Source organism: Chiloscyllium plagiosum, chromosome 13 (assembly GCF_004010195.1).
Source record: "Chiloscyllium plagiosum isolate BGI_BamShark_2017 chromosome 13, ASM401019v2, whole genome shotgun sequence".
In the NCBI taxonomy this organism is placed as follows: domain Eukaryota; kingdom Metazoa; phylum Chordata; class Chondrichthyes; order Orectolobiformes; family Hemiscylliidae; genus Chiloscyllium; species Chiloscyllium plagiosum.
The window spans coordinates 75,841,430-75,860,104 of record NC_057722.1 but is presented as its reverse complement, the minus strand read 5'-3'; the positions used below and the strand labels follow the sequence as shown (position 1 = coordinate 75,860,104).

The 18,675-nt window shown below is 40.0% G+C and overlaps 1 protein-coding gene across 2 annotated transcripts in view; it reads right to left on the bottom strand.

Moving 5' to 3' along the window:
- Nucleotides 1–212: 212 nt before the first annotated feature.
- Nucleotides 213–18,675, bottom strand: part of LOC122556207 (profilin-2-like) — a 61,574-nt gene continuing 43,111 nt past the window's right edge. Inside the window, exons 3-4 of one of the 2 annotated variants that reach the window (XM_043702759.1) lie at nucleotides 6,077–6,131; nucleotides 2,275–2,323 (exon numbers count right to left, since the gene is read on the bottom strand). In XM_043702759.1, coding sequence (XP_043558694.1) covers nucleotides 6,097–6,131 — 35 coding nt within the window. In that variant the 3' untranslated portion in view covers nucleotides 2,275–2,323; nucleotides 6,077–6,096. Of the gene's footprint in view, nucleotides 2,324–6,076; nucleotides 6,132–18,675 lie in introns of both variants that reach the window. The other variant, XM_043702758.1, reaches the window with a different exon arrangement.

Sequence of the window (18,675 nt, the reverse complement as noted above, 5' to 3'; positions counted from 1 at the left end):
TGAGTTTGCTTTTAGATATGCAACTAAATTGTTTAAAATCAGAATTGAGAATTACTTTTGAAGCCCAGAAAAATACACATTCAAGAGTTTGTGCTTCAAAAGAACACAATTTGTTTATAACAAGTGATGCATCAGTCATACTTTGTGCATGCATAAATGTGAAAACACTAACCAAAAAAAAAACACCCCCTGATAAAAACATACAGCTGACATTTGGTTGGAATAGATTTATTTCATCTGTCTGTAAACAAGGTGGTTTAACAGTTATGGCATTTTGTAAATGCATATTAAATCAGATGAGTTAGATTGTATCCCAGATGTAACAAAAGTGCAGGGAAAGAAAATGGACAAGTCAGCAACAAGAATTTTTAAATCTGTACATATTTCACAAGGCCTGAACATTGAGTATATGCTAGAATAACGTCCCTAAGGATGTGCCGTTCAACTGAAAGCCTTGCAGCAGCAGTTAAAATCCATCTCACAACAGCAACAGATCAAGTCTCTATGCAGTATGGCACAGGATACACAAACATTTGCAAAATAATTTCACAAGACAGCCAAGTGTGATTATTCCAACCAATACCATCTCCCGTTTTATTCATGTGAATACAGCAAGTTTATAATTTTTTGTTTGAACGGAACATAAGTTAGTACCGTGCTCAAAACAGACATTTCCACAGATTTCAAAACTAGGAGCACAAGGCAATTCTTCCACAGTTTCCTTCTGCAGCATGGGCTCACCAGGTCTAATGCATCAGTACCCTCGATTTGAAAAAAAATTTTAAACAGTGAGATTTTCTATATAGGAAACTGCCACCCACAGACAAACAAAAGCACTGACCAACCAACATTCATGTTGAAATTTGAGTATATTCATCCAAATTGCCAATGCAGTACTGAGGAGTGGCAGTAATCCTTTACAATGGCATCATACAGCAGTCTGTCCTCTTAAAAATCCTCAAGCTGCAGCTTAATTGGTCCTATGAAGCACTCAAAACTGGACACTCCAGATGTTTGGGATATCTACTGTCTAAAATGGCAAACTTTATTAAAAAGTTAATTTACATTAAAAGGAGCTGGCAAAACAACATTTTTAAGTGCCTGAGCTATTGCAAAGATGGAATGTCCCTGGAGATTAAACTGATCAAAGTCAGGATTGTGACATGTCCATGGGGAGGGAAAAAAACATTTAATACACCTGGAGCAGTTCTGCAATTACACCCATGAAGTCAGAATGCACAAGGTTTAATACTGTTAAGCATTCATGTTAAAGAGACTGCATCTACAAAACTGATGCAAAGTTGTCCATTTGACATGTAAACATGTAATGAAACTGAAGGAAAATCCAGAGATGTTTTCACAATGAGAATGTGTAATGAAGGTATAAGGAAAGCATAAACAAACATTATGGCAATCAGATAATGGATGCAGATAACCTCCCAACATGTCCAAACAAACAGGAAGACAAGATGAGCTCTGCAATGTCACAGAAGCGCTGACTCAGCAACACTTAAATCTGAAATTGTACTACCAGCACCTCCTTTAATTTTTACAAAAAAAAAGCACTTCAATGGGGAAGTGGAAGGAGACAGAATAATCAGAACCTGGTTTGGTGACTTTGGATGTCTCTAAAATGATAAAACAAAGCAATGCCCAGGCTTAGCAAGTCAGCCCTATTTTTTTGCAACAATATCAAAAAGTAATAACATGCATATCACCATTTAGGTATTGTGCTAATGGTGCCAAAACATGGGATTTACTTTCCATTACACCTACAATGTTATTACAATTAAGTGGTAAGGGACAAAGAGAATAAATGTGATCAGAAGTAGATAAACTAAAAAGATTCTACCAACTAGTCTGGTAGCACTGCCAATTCAACTGGGTGGTGAGGATGAATTAGTTGCTAGGTAGATGGGAAGAGGCTACTTAGTATCCAGAATTCCTCAGGTATATGACAATGGTAAATGTTTTCTTGTTGAGTACCCCTCCATGGACTCTTTTCCCATGACAACCAATGCTGGAGCACAAGGGAGAAAAAAAAAATGAAAATTTAAACTTTCCCCACCAATACAGGGATACGAAGGAGACATGAGTTCACATCCCACAACCCTGCATTGCTATTATGCTTTCTGTAACTTCAATGTGAAAGAGTAGGTGACTGCTAAAAGGAAACTTTAATAGCAATTTTTTTTTTTAAACTACTGAATAGGAATTCTGGCTAACTAGAATCCAGATTCTCTCAAGTATTTTGCCATTAAGTATGCCTTTTTATTGAGGAGTCCTCCGTGGGTCCCTTCTTTTCCCATTACAAAGACCAAGACTGAAAGAAAAGAGGAAAACATTTAAAATTAGTCATGACAAAGAATACATGGCTTTACAATAACAAGTTATATTTTTACAGTAAAAACAAAATGTCTTCCATAAACCTTTACTGCAGTAAAAAAAGTTTTACTCAAGTTGATTTAAAACAAAATCTCAACTAGGCAGGTAGAGTCCTATATACAGCATGGAAACAGGCCTTTCATTCCAACTCATCCAGTTTACCAGCACTTGGCCCATTGGGTATATGAATAAGTAGTTTAGAGGCATTCAAGTGCCTTTTAAAAAATGTTGTAATTGTCTCAACTTCAGCTCATTACATATTCACACCACCCTCTCTACATGAAAAGGTTACCCCTAAAAAGTTTCTTTTAGAATTTTTCCCTTTCACCCTCTAGTCCTAGATTCCCCCACCATGGGAAAATACATGTCTATTTACCCTATCCATGCCACTCATTATTTTATAAGCCTCCGTAAGGTCACTCCTCAGCCTCGGACACTCCAGGAAAAAACAGCCCCAACCCATCAGCCTCTCCCTACAGTTCAAACCCTCCAAAAACATCCTTAGAAATCTTTTCTGCACCTTTCAAGGGACACAACATCTTTTCTGTAGCAGGGAGACCAGAACTGCACACAATATTCCAAAAGTGGCCTAACCAATGTCCTGTACAGCTGCAACATGACCTAACTCCTGTACGGAGTACTGACCAAAATGCCTCCTTCACTAGCTTTATCTACCGGTGACTATTTTCAAGGAACTATGCAGTTATACCTAAAGGTCTCTTTGTTCAGCAACACTCCCCAGGACCTTACCATTAAAAAAAGGTGTACAAGTCCTGTTCACATTTGCCATTTCAAAATGCAGTGCAGCACATCACCTTTAAATGAATTAAGCTCCATCTGCCACTTAAGTTCATTGGAATCTTGATCAGATGGGCCATTGTACAGAGGTAACCTTCCTGGCTACTACATCTCCAATTTTGATGTTATCTGCAAATTTATTAACTATACCTCATGTTCACATCCAAAAATCTGACGAAAAGCAGTGGACCCAGCACCAATGCTTGTGGCACACCAATGGTCACATGCCCCCAGTCACCACCCTCTCTTCTACCTTTGAGCCAATCCTTCAGCACAATCCCCCACATTAAATTCTAACATTCAATGCAATTTTGTTAAGAGTTTATGATATTGGTCAAATCATGATGGAAAATAAGTAACATGCAAATACCTCTACCTCAATAGTCTTACTTTAAACCACTACAAATTTATCAAAATTAATTTAAGTAACCACATCAAAATAAACAAGGAAAATGTACATAAACTGACTGCCATATAATTCATTAAGTCTTTACATCCTAGTTATGTACTAGAAAGGCAGTTTTACAAAAAAGTTCTCAGCTAGTATACAGGGCACAGCAAAACCAGAACCAATTCACACAAAAACCAATTTCCCAAGCATAGTCCTGATCATTTTGGCCTTAACTGAAACCTTTAAGTTGTTGACCAAGAGAACAAACCTCTTTAGAGAAACTTGCACTGTATTCATGAAGTAATGAATAAAAACATTAGATAGATACTTTCACCTCTTCAATTCATATACATGATATACTACATCAGGGCAGAAGCAAGCTGATAGGGAAAGTAAAAAACAAAAGTATAGAAAGTAAAAAAAAAAAGAGTATAGAAAGAAATAGAAATTCCAGAATACACACATATCTACCACAGGCGCTCTCAATATTTATTTTTGGCCATATAATGTTGGTCTCTTCTTGTTGCTAGTTCACCACAGTTAGAAGAGAGTGTGTGGCAATCTTAAATCAGAATCTTTGTAGCCTCTGTTAGATGCAGGTGCAGCATCTCTACATAAATGTTGAATATTTCAAAAGGTCTGCTTTTATAACTGCTTCTGCATTCTTTGACCAAGTAACTTTTATTTTCAAAAGATTTTAAAGTATTCAAGCATGTTAGAGTTTGGACTTATTGATCCATACTGACCAAGCTGGCCCAATTTAACAGCTTCAAATCTTGCTGCTTATTGCTACCTTCTCTATAGTTGCACTAATCATGAATGGAAAACCCTCCAAATCTATTAACATTATTTCAGGTAACTAGCCTAATGGAGTGTAATCAAAGTTGATTTTTAAAGTTATGGATTTGAAGACTAAGAGTTCCTTTGTGACTCAAGAAATGCTGCAGCTTCACTCCAGTTAACTGTCTAGATAGTTCAGCATAGCAGTGGAAGAGAAAGGCTGGTGATAATATTAAAAGGGAAATGTATCCATAGCCAGTGTCAACATAGATTTTAATTATGTCCAATGTATGCAACAGGGGTTTAATTTATTGATAAGAGTCAGCAGATAACTACACAGATTGATTACCTTGAGACTTGGACTATCAGTAGACAGGCCAAAACACTGCAGATTAGATTACTTACAGTGTGGAAACAGGCCCTTCGGCCCAACAAGTCCACACCTACCCACCGAAGCGCAACCCACCCATACCCCTACATTTACCCCTTACCTAACACTACGGGCAATTTAGCATGGCCAATTCACCTGACCTGCACATCTTTGTTACTGTGGGAGGAAACCAGAGCACCCGGAGGAAACCCACACAGACACGGGGAGAATGTGCAAACTCCACACAGTCAGTCACCTGAGTCGGGAATTGAACCCGGGTCTCTGGCGCTGTGAGGCAGCAGTGCTAACCACTGTGCCACCGTGCCGCCCACAAATAATATTAAAGTATAGAATTATTTAGGAAAGGATAGAAGTATTGTATTAAATTCAATAGTCAAAATAAGAGAGATCACAGTGGCTACAGTACATGTTTTGCAGCTTTTTCATTACAGCAAAAAAGCTACAAATTTATGGATTAAGGCAAGTGGTTAACATGAACACAGGCAGAAAGTATGTTGCCTTCAAGTTTTTCTTCCAGATACTAGAGGAAGAAAAAAAAAATGTAATTTTAAGGAGCCCCAAGAGTTGGACAATATTTTGCAGTTCTCTAGGCAGGACAAAGTATTAATGCACTGCAAGCACAGTAGGGGCAAACAGGAACATAACCAAGGCAGCAGCTCAAATACCAGTTCAGCATGTCTGCTGCTGGAATTTTAGGTAAAGTAGGTCTTTCAGTGACCACTTCCTGCCCTCAAGAATGGTGTTTCACCATTCAGTCAAAGGGGAGTATTAACTCCCTCGACTACATTTGATGACAACCCCAAATACCCCTGTCTACCAAAAACAAAACTGAAATGGCCACCTGGTTCCAAGCCTTAAGAATTTTTGGCTCAAGTTGGAGAAAAAAAAAGAGTTTGCTGACATCAGCACGAATAGTAGCTCAAACTTAAAAGGTTGTGCTCCTTTGTACTAAACATCTTCAAAGAAAATAGCTTTGGCTTCAAATTATTTAATCATTAAAAATTAGAGTAATATTACTGTGTCCAAATACAAACTTATGCAAACAACTCTTGGAGCACTGATCCCATCTTGATAAAATCTGTACTACACCCATCTTTTGGAGTACAGTACACAACATTAAAACTCATTAAAAGTACTGCATTTCATTTTAAGTATAAAACTATTTAGGGGAGGATAAAGTATATGTACCTTTGGGCAAGATGAAACTATGTACATTAAAACACATTCAAGTTCATCTTTCTATTCATTACCTGTTAAAATAGGAAGTTGTTTTTTTAAAAAGGATGGAGCTGAAAAACATGCTAATTAAATGGCAACTCCCAATGACTCACCTACAGTGTACATGCAGATGTTAGTCATTGAAGTCCCCTTTATAAATGGCAGCATCTGTGGAGACAGAAGCAGAGTCAACATTGAGTCTTGGACGACTTCAGTTCTGAAAAGTCATACCAGAGACTTTAAACGCAACTCCATTCTCTCTCCACAGATGATGTTAGACCAGCTAAGTTTGTCCAATGTTTTGGTTTCAGATTTCCAGCATCTGCAGTACTTCACAAGTGTTCAAAAAAGTGGAATGAAAGTGCTTCCCAAAGCAGGGCTTCCCAAAGTAGAGGGTGTGAGCCGAGATTCTAGGGTCGTGGTCGGAGACTGCAAACAAGAACTTCAACCAAGAAAACTGATGCTAGATTTCCAAACTGGCCATGGTCCAAATGATAATCTAGAAATCGGTTTACACTTCAAGAAAAAAAAATTACTTTATATGCTTTTAGACTGTCCTTGTGAATACCCCATACCACTATGCTAGAACTGTAGCTATCAAAACATCTCACTAGGAGTTGCTCCAGAGCAATTAGGGAAGGGCACCCTAAAATTATGAACTCCAACTACACTCCTACCCACCTGTTGTCTCAACAAAATCACCCGTCCTTTCAACTGTAATGCATGCTCAACATTTCCAAGAAAACCCCTTCATCCTAGAACTCTACCTTCAAATAAGTTTCAATAAGTACATCCAGCCCAACAAAGTACTGCGTGCTGTGCTGTGCTGATCCTTTAAGTATCTAACACCTGACAAAGTTGTGCCAAGGCTTCCCTACTTTTATATTCACTTATAAAGGACAGTCCATTTGCCTTAAATCACTGTACTTTATGCCAACTCAATTTTACAAATGGTGGCCACTGCCCTCTTCCCTGCAGCATTCTGTTGCCTCCCTTCCCTTAAATATACTGTTCTGCCAGACATGAACAACGCAAATTTCCTAAATTATACTCACCTGCCACATTTTTACTGACTTTTCTATCTATTTTTCTTGGCAGATTCTGCTGACTTGCTTTTCCACCTACCTGTGCATTCTGCTCAAAATTTGTTAGTGACCTGGATAAAAGGGAAAGTGTGTATGGTATCCAAAGACTAAATAGTAGAGGTGCCAACATTTGTAAAGTGTCACTCTATAGTTTGCCACCTTCAAAATGCCCCATTTATCCTAAACCTGGTTAGATAGAAAATCTCTTATTCATACTAATACACTCCAAATTCCATAAGCTCTAATCTTTTACAGTAACCCTTAATGAGATACCCTATTACAAATTTCAACCTCCAAGTAGACATCTTTTGGTCACCCTTGATTCACCCTGCTCATTACATCCTTCAGCACTAGTTCAAAAAAACTTTACATTGCACAAAGAAAGTCAACTGATCAGATATAGATCAGCACGTAAGATAATCAAAGTTAGATAAAGGTGGACAGTGAGCCTTTATCCTCAGATGGTGATGGTTAGCATGAGGGGACAGGCCTATCACCCCTCAATTTAAAGCTACAGGATAGTTGTCAGAGGTAGTTCCTTTACTCTGTAGTAGGGGCGTGGAACACTGACTGCAACAGTAGTAGACTTGCCAACTTTAAAGGCTTTTAAAATGGCCACTGGATAAATATATGAATGAAAGTGGAATAGTGTACGATAGATTGGTTCCACAGGTCGGTGCAACATTGAGGGCCAATCTGAAGCCAAAGGGCCTGTGGTGTGCTGTAATGATCTATGTTCTAGGAGGAGGATTTGGTCCTGCTATTAACTCCATCATAGTTAGATTCCAACAGGATACTAAGGAACAGATAGGGCACTAACTGCCTTAAAAGAGTTTCCAGCTTTGTCCCCCTTCTCTCTTGAATAAAGAGGGGTATATTTTGGTTTTCCAATCTATTGGAGCATTCCAATGTGGAAGCAGCTACTTCTGTTAGGACCAGTGAAAACTATTTGGTCTGAGGGACCTATGTTTAGTCCTGGTCATTTGCTTAATACATTTTGTTTTCATGATAACCCCTCTTCCTTTGCTAATTTTCTAGTAGAAAAGGCATTTTAAATCTTTTGACAGGTAGAAAGAGTTGAAGTGGGCACTCAGTACATGTGTTAACTCATTATGCAAATTTGAGTCAACGCTCTAAGGAAACCATTCATTTCACATTCTTGCCAGCTGCACAGTAATCCAGGCAAGTCTCATTCCTCATCACCATCACACCTCCAAACACTCCTGCAGTTTAATCAAGTTTTGGTCTTTTTGAAAGAGTTAGTTAATGGGCTTCCCCACTTCCAATACCCTCAATTGAACATAAGAACTAGGAGCATTTTTAGGCCATCTAACCAGTCAAGCCTGCTCTGCTACTCAATAAGATCACAGCTGATCTTTTCATGGACTCAGCTCCACTTACCCCACCCTCTCACCATATCCCTTAATTTCTTTATTGTTCAAATATTTTAGTTTTAAAATCAATTTACTGGAGTATCAACTACTTTATAGGGCAAGGAATTACAAATTTTACAACCCTCTGGATGAAGTAGTTCTTCTCAATTAGGTCCTAAATCTGCTCCTTCTAATCTAGAGGCTATGCCCTAGTCCCAGTTTCACCCACTCAGTGGAAACATCCTCTCTACTCCTTATCGGACGTGGGCATTTAGGAGAGTTTACATGTTAGAGGATTATATTTGCAATAAATGCCATTGGTTGTAAATCCTAATCAGATCAAATGGATCGGTTGGAGAGACAGTTAGAGGCAATAAAGGAACTTACAAGAGCAAGGTGGTGATGTGATGGATGGCAGTTATAGGAAGGGAAAAGAGTCACAGATACAGCCACATAGATGGGTTGACTCCAGGAAAGCTAAGAGGGGTTGGCAGGAGTCTGTGGCTACCCCATTTCAAAACGAGTATGCCATGTTGGAAAATGGAGGGTGATGGATTCTCAGGGGAGTCAAGTTTCTGGTATCGAGACTGCTTCTAATGCAATGAGGGGTACATCGGGTTCCAAGAGATCAATTGTGTTCAGGGTGTCTCTAGTTTGAAGTATACACAGATGTTTGTCACCAGCAGCGGAAAATCAGAATTGTGTGTTACTTCCCTGGTCAAGGATGTCTCAGAGGGTGCAGAATGTTCTCTGTGGGGGGTGGGGGTCACAACCACCTGATGAAGGAACAGCACTCCGAAAGCCAGTGCCTCCAAATAAATTTGTTGGGACTATAACCTGGTGTTGTCATTTTTAAATTTTGTATACCCTGGTCAAGCTACCCATCAAATCTGCTCTGTCATCCAAATCATGGCTAATGTGTTACTCAGCTCCATTCTTGGGCTTTTTCCCTAGAACCCTTATTCCCCTTTAAATCAAAAAAAAAGGAACTCATGTCAACACGCTGATTTATTGCCACAGAAGGTTGTGGAGGCAGAGTGTCACAGATTCACCACCCTGGTTTGAAATATGGGAAGGTGCAGATCAGAAAGATTTCAAGCAGGAAGCTCCCTTTAATGGGTTGATATGAACATGAAATGGTTGTTAGTTTTGCAATCTAACATTGGTATTTTGTTAGAAATGTCATCTGACAACTTATTACAGACAGAAAGTATTCCAGGCAGATTGAGATGCTACAGAGGGGAAAGCAGAGGCTAAATGTTTGCAGGAAGGAGATGACCAGGATTTGACTCAGTAAGTCACTGATGTCTGGGCAAGTTGCTGACAAAACTCAAATCTTATTTGATGGTGTCTGCCATTTTAAATTTTTTATTGCATGTTTGACCACTTCGTATTTAACAAGGTAAGTGTGAATTAAAATTATGGGAGATGGTATACAGACTGTTTTGTTCACCCTTACACATTAGAAATTTAAAACCATGGAATCTTGTTCCTTTATTCTTTTAGTAATTACTGGGTCAAATCCTGGAATTTCCTCCCCTAGGGCATTGTGTGTCTACTATAACACAGACTGCAGCCATTCAGGAAGGCAGCTCAGCAGCACCAGAGGGCAATTAAGGACAGGTAATAAATGGTGGCCAGTCAGTAATACCCACATCCCACTAGTGATTTTTTTTTTTTAAAAAACTGAACAAATGTTATGGTTCCTAATACCATTCAACTCAAACTAAATAAATGCTAAAGAAAAGTTCTCTAGCTGAGCTACCCAACACAAGGTCCCAAACCCCCTCCAATCTTGACATGGCAGGAGTCAGGAATGCAAACAAAATACTTGACATTACCTTCAGTGAGGCCAACTACAAATGTGACATTATTTGCCTGACTAGTACCTCTAAGCTACTGGAGTATCTACTTCCAGTATATTATGCCCGTAGGACACAAAGAAATCTTGGTAAGTTTTTGCAAAGTATGATCAAAAGTTCCAAGGACAATAAACAAAACAAAAACAATACGAACATCAAGTCACAGATCTGATATGGTTAAGAACCCCCACCTATCTAAATTTGTTACCATCCCACTCAGCAGGGTGGCAAAACATCACCAGAAAAACTGCAACTGTGCACAAAGGCAGTCTAAAGTAGAGCAAACTAGTGACAGGTAGTTACCCAATACCCACATCAAGTAGGGCAGACTAAACATATGCAAGATATACATACAAATCCACAAATCAGGAGGTAAGTATTTTATATTAAGTCACTAATCACTAATCATGAAAGCTTATCCTGTTCATAAGAAAATACCTGTGTCTTCAACTCTATTCCTACTAAACTGATGACCCAAACTTCCCCTTCTGATTCCCACACTGACAGCTATTAACAATTTTGTACAGAAGGGCACAGCATCTGAAGCAACACATCTTGGGGCTCTCTTTTCCCCCCCACCATCTTACTGCTCAGAAGTCCAACCCTCAACTCCAATATCCCTGTAAACCATTGCCCATTTCCAACTTTCCTTTAATTTGGAAGGCTAGAACACATTAGAGGATTAATGACTATCATTCCCAAAACTCATGTCTAAATGTTCCCAGATTTTCATTCCTGCCACACAACCAAATCAAATGGCATCCTAAAGAACTGCAAACAAGCTCTCTTTATCCTTCTAGTCTTCTCTGCATCCTGCAACACAGCTGATCACACTACCCTCCACCACCAACCATCATGCTGCTGTTGGGAATGATGTTACCTGGCTTCATGGTTATCAAAATGTATTGGTTCTAATACTTTCAGTACTTCCACCAATAAAAACAAGTTGCTGGAGTAGTAGTAATGGGGAACAAAGTAGCAACTAAGCAAAGGAATAGGCACTTTGCATCAGTGTCAAAGTGGAAGAAACTAGCTGTGTACCAAAACTTCAACAGTCTGAGGTCAGAGTGTAGTAGCCATCACTGAGGTGGTGGTGCTGGGCAAGCTGAAGGAGGACAGAAGGTGGATAAATCACCCAGACTGGATGGACGGAGGCACTGGTAGTGATCTTTCAAGAATCACTGGAGTCAGGGAGGATTTCATGAGGACTGGAAAATGGCTAGTGACCCTATTTATGGAGGAAGGGAAGACGACAGCAAATTACAAGCTGGTTAGCCTGTTTCAGTCATTGGTAAGCTCAGAGTCTGCTAATAATGGAAATTAGTTTGTATTGGAAGTGCATAACAAAATAGGGTGGATCAGCAAGGTTTCAAGGTGAGACCATGCTTGACAAAATCAGTTAGAATCTTTAAGTAAAAAGCAAGTTAGACAATGGACAGCCTGTGGACATATTTAGATTTCCAGAGGCCACTGACAAAGACATGCACAGGTGGTTGCTAAAAAGACAAAAGCCCACGGTGTAAGGAGCAAGGTACTGGCATGAATAGAGGATTGGCTGATTGGCAGAAGAGAAAGTGGGAACAAAATGGGTTTTTCATAGGTTGGCAGACTAGTGGAGTTTTTTTTGTGGGGGGTGGGGGGTGGGGGGAGGGGGGGGGGGGTGCTAGGACCACAACTTTTCACATACATCAATGGAAGAAAGAATGGAGGGCATTGGTGCTAATTTTGCAGGTGACAAAGATGGGTGAAGAGGCTGCAGAAGAAGGACTTACACAGGCTAGGAGAGAGTGGCAAAGTATGGCAGACTGAATACAATGTGGGGAAAATGTCAGGTTATGCACTTTGGTAGGGAAAAAAAAAATTGTAGACTATTTTCTAAATAGGGAAATACTTCAGAAACCTGAAGCGCAAATGGACCAGAGTCTGACTTCACAGTTGGCAGTTAGCAAAGCAAATGCAAATTTGCTTTCATTTTGAGGGGACTAGAGTACAGACGTACTGTTGAGGCTGTATAAAGCTCGAGACTACTTTTTGGAGTTGAGCAATTTTGGGCCCCATATCAAATGGATGTGCCAGCTTTGGAGGGGTCCAGAAATGGTTACAAGAATGACCCAGGGATGAATGGCTTGAAAGTTGAGGAGCAGTTGAGGACTCTGGGTCAGTACTCCATAGAGTTTAAAACTATTTTGAAGGGGGAAAAACAGGGAAGGATTCCTTGCAATTTACAGAATACAGAGAGAGGCTTCAAAAATGTGGATGTGGAAATGACATTGCCATGAGCAGGAAAGACCAAGACCCCAGGACAGCCTCAGAGTGAAGGGACAACCCTTTTGAAGGGAGATGGTGAATTTATTCATTCAGCCAGAAGGCGGTGGAGACCAAGTATCTGAGCATGTTTCAGACACAAAAGATAGGCTCTTGATCAGTAAGGCAACCAAGAGTTAAAGTGAGAAGACTGGAGAATTGAGTTGAGAAACATAATCAGCCACGATCAAATGATGTAAAACCTTGATGGGCTGAAAATGCATTAAGACCATGTGATTAGGAGACTTAAACCAAAGACCTAAGCTCTTAATTTCTATGCTAAACCAAGACATCAAAATTTGCTCAAAAAGGTACAGTTCCAAATATCTACAAATCTCTCAACTGACCTGGTAAATCACTTGCTTTTATGAACATGCAAGTTTCTATTAAAACAAATGTTTAAGTAATTTTAAATTGCAAATATGCAACAGTTGTAGGTCCAACTCTACACAATAGAAACTCTTACACAAAACCACAAAATTAGGCACCTGGAACTCTAAACAACAGTTAAATTGAGAGATAGACACAGAATTTCTTCACATACACATGTAATAGAACATAGAACATAGAAGAATACAGCGCAGTACAGGCCCTTTGGCCCTCGATGTTGCACCGATCCAAGCCCACCTAACCTACACTAGCCCACTATCCTCCATATGCCTATCCAATGCACGTTTAAATGCCCATAATGAAGGAGAGTCCACCACTGCTACTGGCAGGGCATTCCATGAACTCACGACTCGCTGAGTAAAGAATCTAACCCTAACATCTGTCCTATACCTACCCCCCCTTAATTTAAAGCTATGCCCCCTCGTAATAGCTGACTCCATACGTGGAAAAAGGTTCTCATGGTCAACCCCATCTAAACCACTAATCATCTTGTAGTAGATTCAGTGATATTACCGCTAAGTTAGTGCCTTCTTTTCTAAAGGCAATACACCTCCTCTGATTTCTACAATAGCAAATGTGTTTTCGAGTAAAAGCTGTTGCAATCCTGTATCAACAGAATTCCTAGCCTCCTCCAACAAGCTTGTTACAAATTATTTCTTCCAACTTTTTGACTTCCCCAATTGGAGCAGCCACTGCCAGGCAAACATGTACTTTCCACCCCCTAGGCAAAATGCCAAGATGTATACATGACAGAACGAGAGTGCTGATTCTATTGCTCAGGTGCTGGGCAACTTCAAACAAACAGCCTTGCAGTTTCAGGTCAGAGGAAACTGAAGCAAATGAACTGTGTTTTGTTGAGAAGCACAGAAACTTGGTCACTAGTCAAGTCAAAATGTTGAACTTTGGAGTATCATCTGAAACAAGGTGTAACATTAACCAAATCATAAAACTTGATATGCTCACACAAATCAAGTTTGTTAACTAAAAGAATGATCTATTTCTAAAATAAAATACCCAGTACAATTGCTCTGGTGCTAACAGCAGTTGCGATCCAGAACCAAAACTCTCAGCTCTGCATCATGAATGTGAATGCTGGTTTGCTTCATTGGATTTCCAATGGCTCCAAAAAAAAATAAGGCTGCTACTTCACAGAGCGACAAAATCAGCACAAGTCACTTTATTGCCTTGATATTCCAATTTCAGATTCCCAGAAAATATACAACATTTGGTGGCTGTGAAGACAAAGCCACTGCAACTCCAGTGTCACTGAGAAAGGTCTTTCTACATAGTGACAAATTATTGACCATCATAGAATCCCTACAGTTTGGAAACAGGCCATTTGGCCCAACAAGTCCACACCGATCCTCCTAAGAGTAACCCACCCAGACTCATTCCTCCACCCTACCACTGTACATTTCCCATGATTAATGCCACTAACCTACACATCCCGGAACACCATGGACAATTTTAGCATGGCCAATGCACATCTTTGAACTGTGGAAGGCAACCGAAGCACCCGCAAGAAACCCACGCAGATGAGGGGAGAATGTGCAAACTCCACACAGATAGCCGCCTGAGGCTGGAATCAAAACTGGGTCCCTGGTGATGGGAGGCAGAGCTAACCACTGTCGAGAGTGTGATGCTGGAAAAGCACAGCATGTCAGGCAGCATCCAAGGAGCAGAAGAATTGGCGTTTTGGGCAAAAGCTCTTCATCAGCACCTTCATCACAGCTAACCAATGAGCACCAGGCTGACCTTGTTGTCTCTCTCTTTGGACAATTATCCTTAGACCATTGAAAATGTGAGAAAACCATTGGTGTGAACCCACATGCTACCATCACATTCTTACAAAAACTCAACAAGTGAATGAGCAATCAAGTCAACAACAGGGGTCATGTGAATTCGAAATGGACGGAGCATAGGCAGCTGTAAATATTGTACCATTAAAACATTGATCAATTCAGTGTTGCATTTTGGTGGGGCAAATTAGGGCAGGACTTGTACACTAATGACAGGGCCCTGGGGAAACGCTGCCAAAAAATGAGACCAAGGGGTGCAGGCATTTAGTTTCTTCAAAGTGGAGTCACAGATGGACAGGATAGTGATGGTGGTGTTCGGCACGTTTGCCCTTATTGGTCAAAGCATTGAGTATAGGAGTTGGGAGGTCACGATGCAGCTGTACAGGACAGTGGTTAGGCCACATTTGGAATACTGCATTCAATTCTGGTTACCCAGCTATAGGAAGTATGCTGTTAAACGTGAAAGGCTTCAGAAAAGATTTACAAGAATTTTGCCAGGGTTAGAGGGTTTGAGCTATAGAGAGAGACTGAATATGCTGGGACTGGTTTCCCTGAAGCACTGGAGGCTGAGGGTTATACCACTGTAGAGGTTTATAAAATCATAAGGAGAATGGATAGGGTAAACAGATAAGGTTTTTTCCTCACAGTTGGTGAGTCCAAAACTAGAGGGCATACATTTAAGGTCAGAGGGGCAAGATTTAAAAGGGTTCAGAGGGGCAATCTTTTAATGTAGAGGGTGGTGCGTGTATGGAATGTGCTGCGACAGGAGATAGTGGAGGTGGGTACAATTACAACATTTAAAAGACATCTGGATGGGTATATGAATAGGAAGGGTTTAAGAGGGATATGGGCCAAATGTTGGTAAATAGACCTTGATCAGTCTAGATTATGAGATTAGTGTGGACGAGTTGGACCAAAGGATCTGTTTCTGTGTTGAATAATTCTGAGACTATAAATAGCACACACACTTGACTAGTGCTCAATTTCCATTCTGCCAGGACCACCAGACTACAGACCTCATTGCAACTTTAATCTAAATATGAATAGAAGAGCATTAATACTAGACAAGAGAAGTACATTACTGCCCCAAGCCCTTAAAACTGAGGCTGCATGTGATCGAGTGTGACATCAAGGGGCACTAGTAATTAAATGAAGCAAAGAGCATTTACTGCTGGGAGTCATTGTAGAACAAAGGAAGATGGTTGTGGTTACTGAGACCAGGACATGACAAAGAATTGCTCTCAAGACAGCATATGAAGCTTAATTATCTTCAACTGCTCCATCAACCAACAACCCTCCATCATGTGGTAAGAAGAGGGTCTAACTGCTGATCATTCCACTACCAATTCCTATTGCCGGCAATGCAACCTGAACAATATCTCACTTTGAGTTGCTAAGGAGCTTGCAACACAGATGTTTTAAGCATCTGCTTCTTTCACCAGAAGACCATAGCAATGGTGTGTACGTTTCCACACGATTCAGTGCTGCAACTTGCTTACACTTCTTCAGCAACATCTCCCAAACCCACTTAATCCACTTCCTAGATGCAAGCAAGTGCATAGGATCACTATTAAGAGTCACCCTCAACCCTCACTCCCCAGCTACACAATACATCCATTTCTCCATCATCAAAAGATCAAATTTCTGAAATTCTCTGTGTAACGGTTGGAAGTACCACCATCACAATGATTCAAAGTTCAGGGTCATCTTATCATGTACCACTAGACAGTAGCAATAAATGCCAGCCATGCATAGGTCATCTACATTGCCAGAACAAATTTTTAAAAAGCAATCATATGTCTGAACAACTGTAACTCACATCAACAGCATTCCCAAAAGTAAAGACAATCCCAGCATAATAAAAAGTTCAAGTTAATTTATTCTGATAAAAGAATCTAGTGAGACCATATGTGCATATCCAATTTGCCAACACCAAAATAATTCTCCAAAGTTTCATATAAAATATGGCCTTCATATGTGAATAATAAATGCTGCTTAAATGGGGCATGCACACACAAGCTGCAACAATAGGAAACATCAAGAGAAAAGACCCTTTTCCTATCTTTATCATGGTCTTTATCACGCAGTGTTTTGCTCAAGAGCCAACAGCTGTCTTACCCCTGGTAAGTCGTCCCCCCCACAAGTATCCAAAACTGTATACTTGTTCTTGAGGGGAACGGCCGCAGGGGGTCCCTGCACTGGCTGTTTCCTCCCAGTCCCCCTCACTGTCACCCATCTGCCATCTTTGGAGTTACTACTTCCCTAAAGCTCCGATCTATGACCCCCAAGATATATTTGCTGGAACCAGAACCCTGTCTCAAAGTTTGCTAAGTAGGCGCAAAACTATTGAGGGGAATAAATATAACTAGGAAAACTTACAGGGCTATAAAAAAAGATGATGTCACCCAGACTGGATGGGTTGCATTCTAAGACTTACAAGGAAGCAGATACAGGTTTCGTGGATGCACTGGTAATAATCTTCAAGAACCCTTAAATTCAAGGAAGCCCCACAGGATTGGAAATTAAACAAAATATAACAGCTTTATTTAAAAAGAAAAGACAAAAACCAGGTAACTACAGGTCAGTTAGCTTAACATTTCAAGCATATGGTCACAGAAATCTAAGGGTGCATACATGAGGATCAGTGGTCAGCACAACATCGTGGGCTGAAGGGCCTGTTCTGTGCTGTACTGTTCTATGTTCTATTTCCCAATGGAAAATTATAGTTCATTACAAAAGCATGCAATAGCAGAGCAAATAGAAGCACACATCTAGAAATATCAAGGAGTGTCAACATGGCTGTTTAAGAGAAAATCATACTTGACAAATTTAGGTAACAAGTAGAACAAAGAAAGTGAACTAGTAGATATGATATTTCCAAAAGGCATCCAGTAAAAAAAGTGCCACACAAGCAACAGTTATTTGATAAAGAGTCAGTGTTATTGGAGCTTATTAAATATGGAGAGAACATTGGCTGGCTAATAAGATATTTGGGATAAGGAGTAATTTTCAGGATGGTAATCTACTGCCACAGGTACTAGAGCTAAAATTATTCACAATATATATTAGTGACTTGGAGGACCAAAGTGAATGTACTATCAAGTTTGCAGATGACAAAATAGGTTGGAGAACAAGTGGTGAGTATGAAAATAAGTCCAGTGACAGATTAAGCATGTAGTTAAAAACTGGGGGAGAAACCCAATTGAGGTTTACAAAATCATGAAGGGTATAGACAGGGCGGATAGAGATTAGCTTTTTTCCCCCAGGGTGAGGAATTCAATAACGAGAGGTCAAGCATTCAAGGTGCAAGGCGAAAAGTTTAATGGGGATACATGCGCAAAGTACTTTAGAGGGTGGTAGGTACCTGGAACATGTTGCCAGAAGAGGCAGGCGCAGTAGATTCATTTAAAAAAAGGTGTTTGGACAGATGCATGAGTAGGTGGAGAGAAGAGGGATATAGGTGCTGAGGAATTGGGCGATAGGTTTAGACAGTGGATTTAGATTGGCCCTCAAAGCCTGAGCCATAGGGCCGGTTCCTAGGCTTTGTTTTTGTAAAGCCAGTCTGCAAGTCACTCCATGACATCCATCATTTGACTTTGCCTCAGTGAATCCCTCTGTTGTCCTCCACTTTTTCTTCAAGGAGTCACTAATTTTTCCACTGTAATCAACATACAAATAGACTTTTCCTTTTCTGATTAATGTGACATCAAAAAACTCTAAAAAGTACTTCAAACAAACATGGGCTCCAGTAGACTGAAATGGATGGAAGCAGTGTCAGTGGACATCAGTATTAAAAAAAAAAGTGTCTTGATCATAATGTTTAGTGAAATCTGACTGCATGTGACATTTAAGTGCTGGTCATTGTATATTGCAAAATTCAAAAAGTCAATCATTCAAGA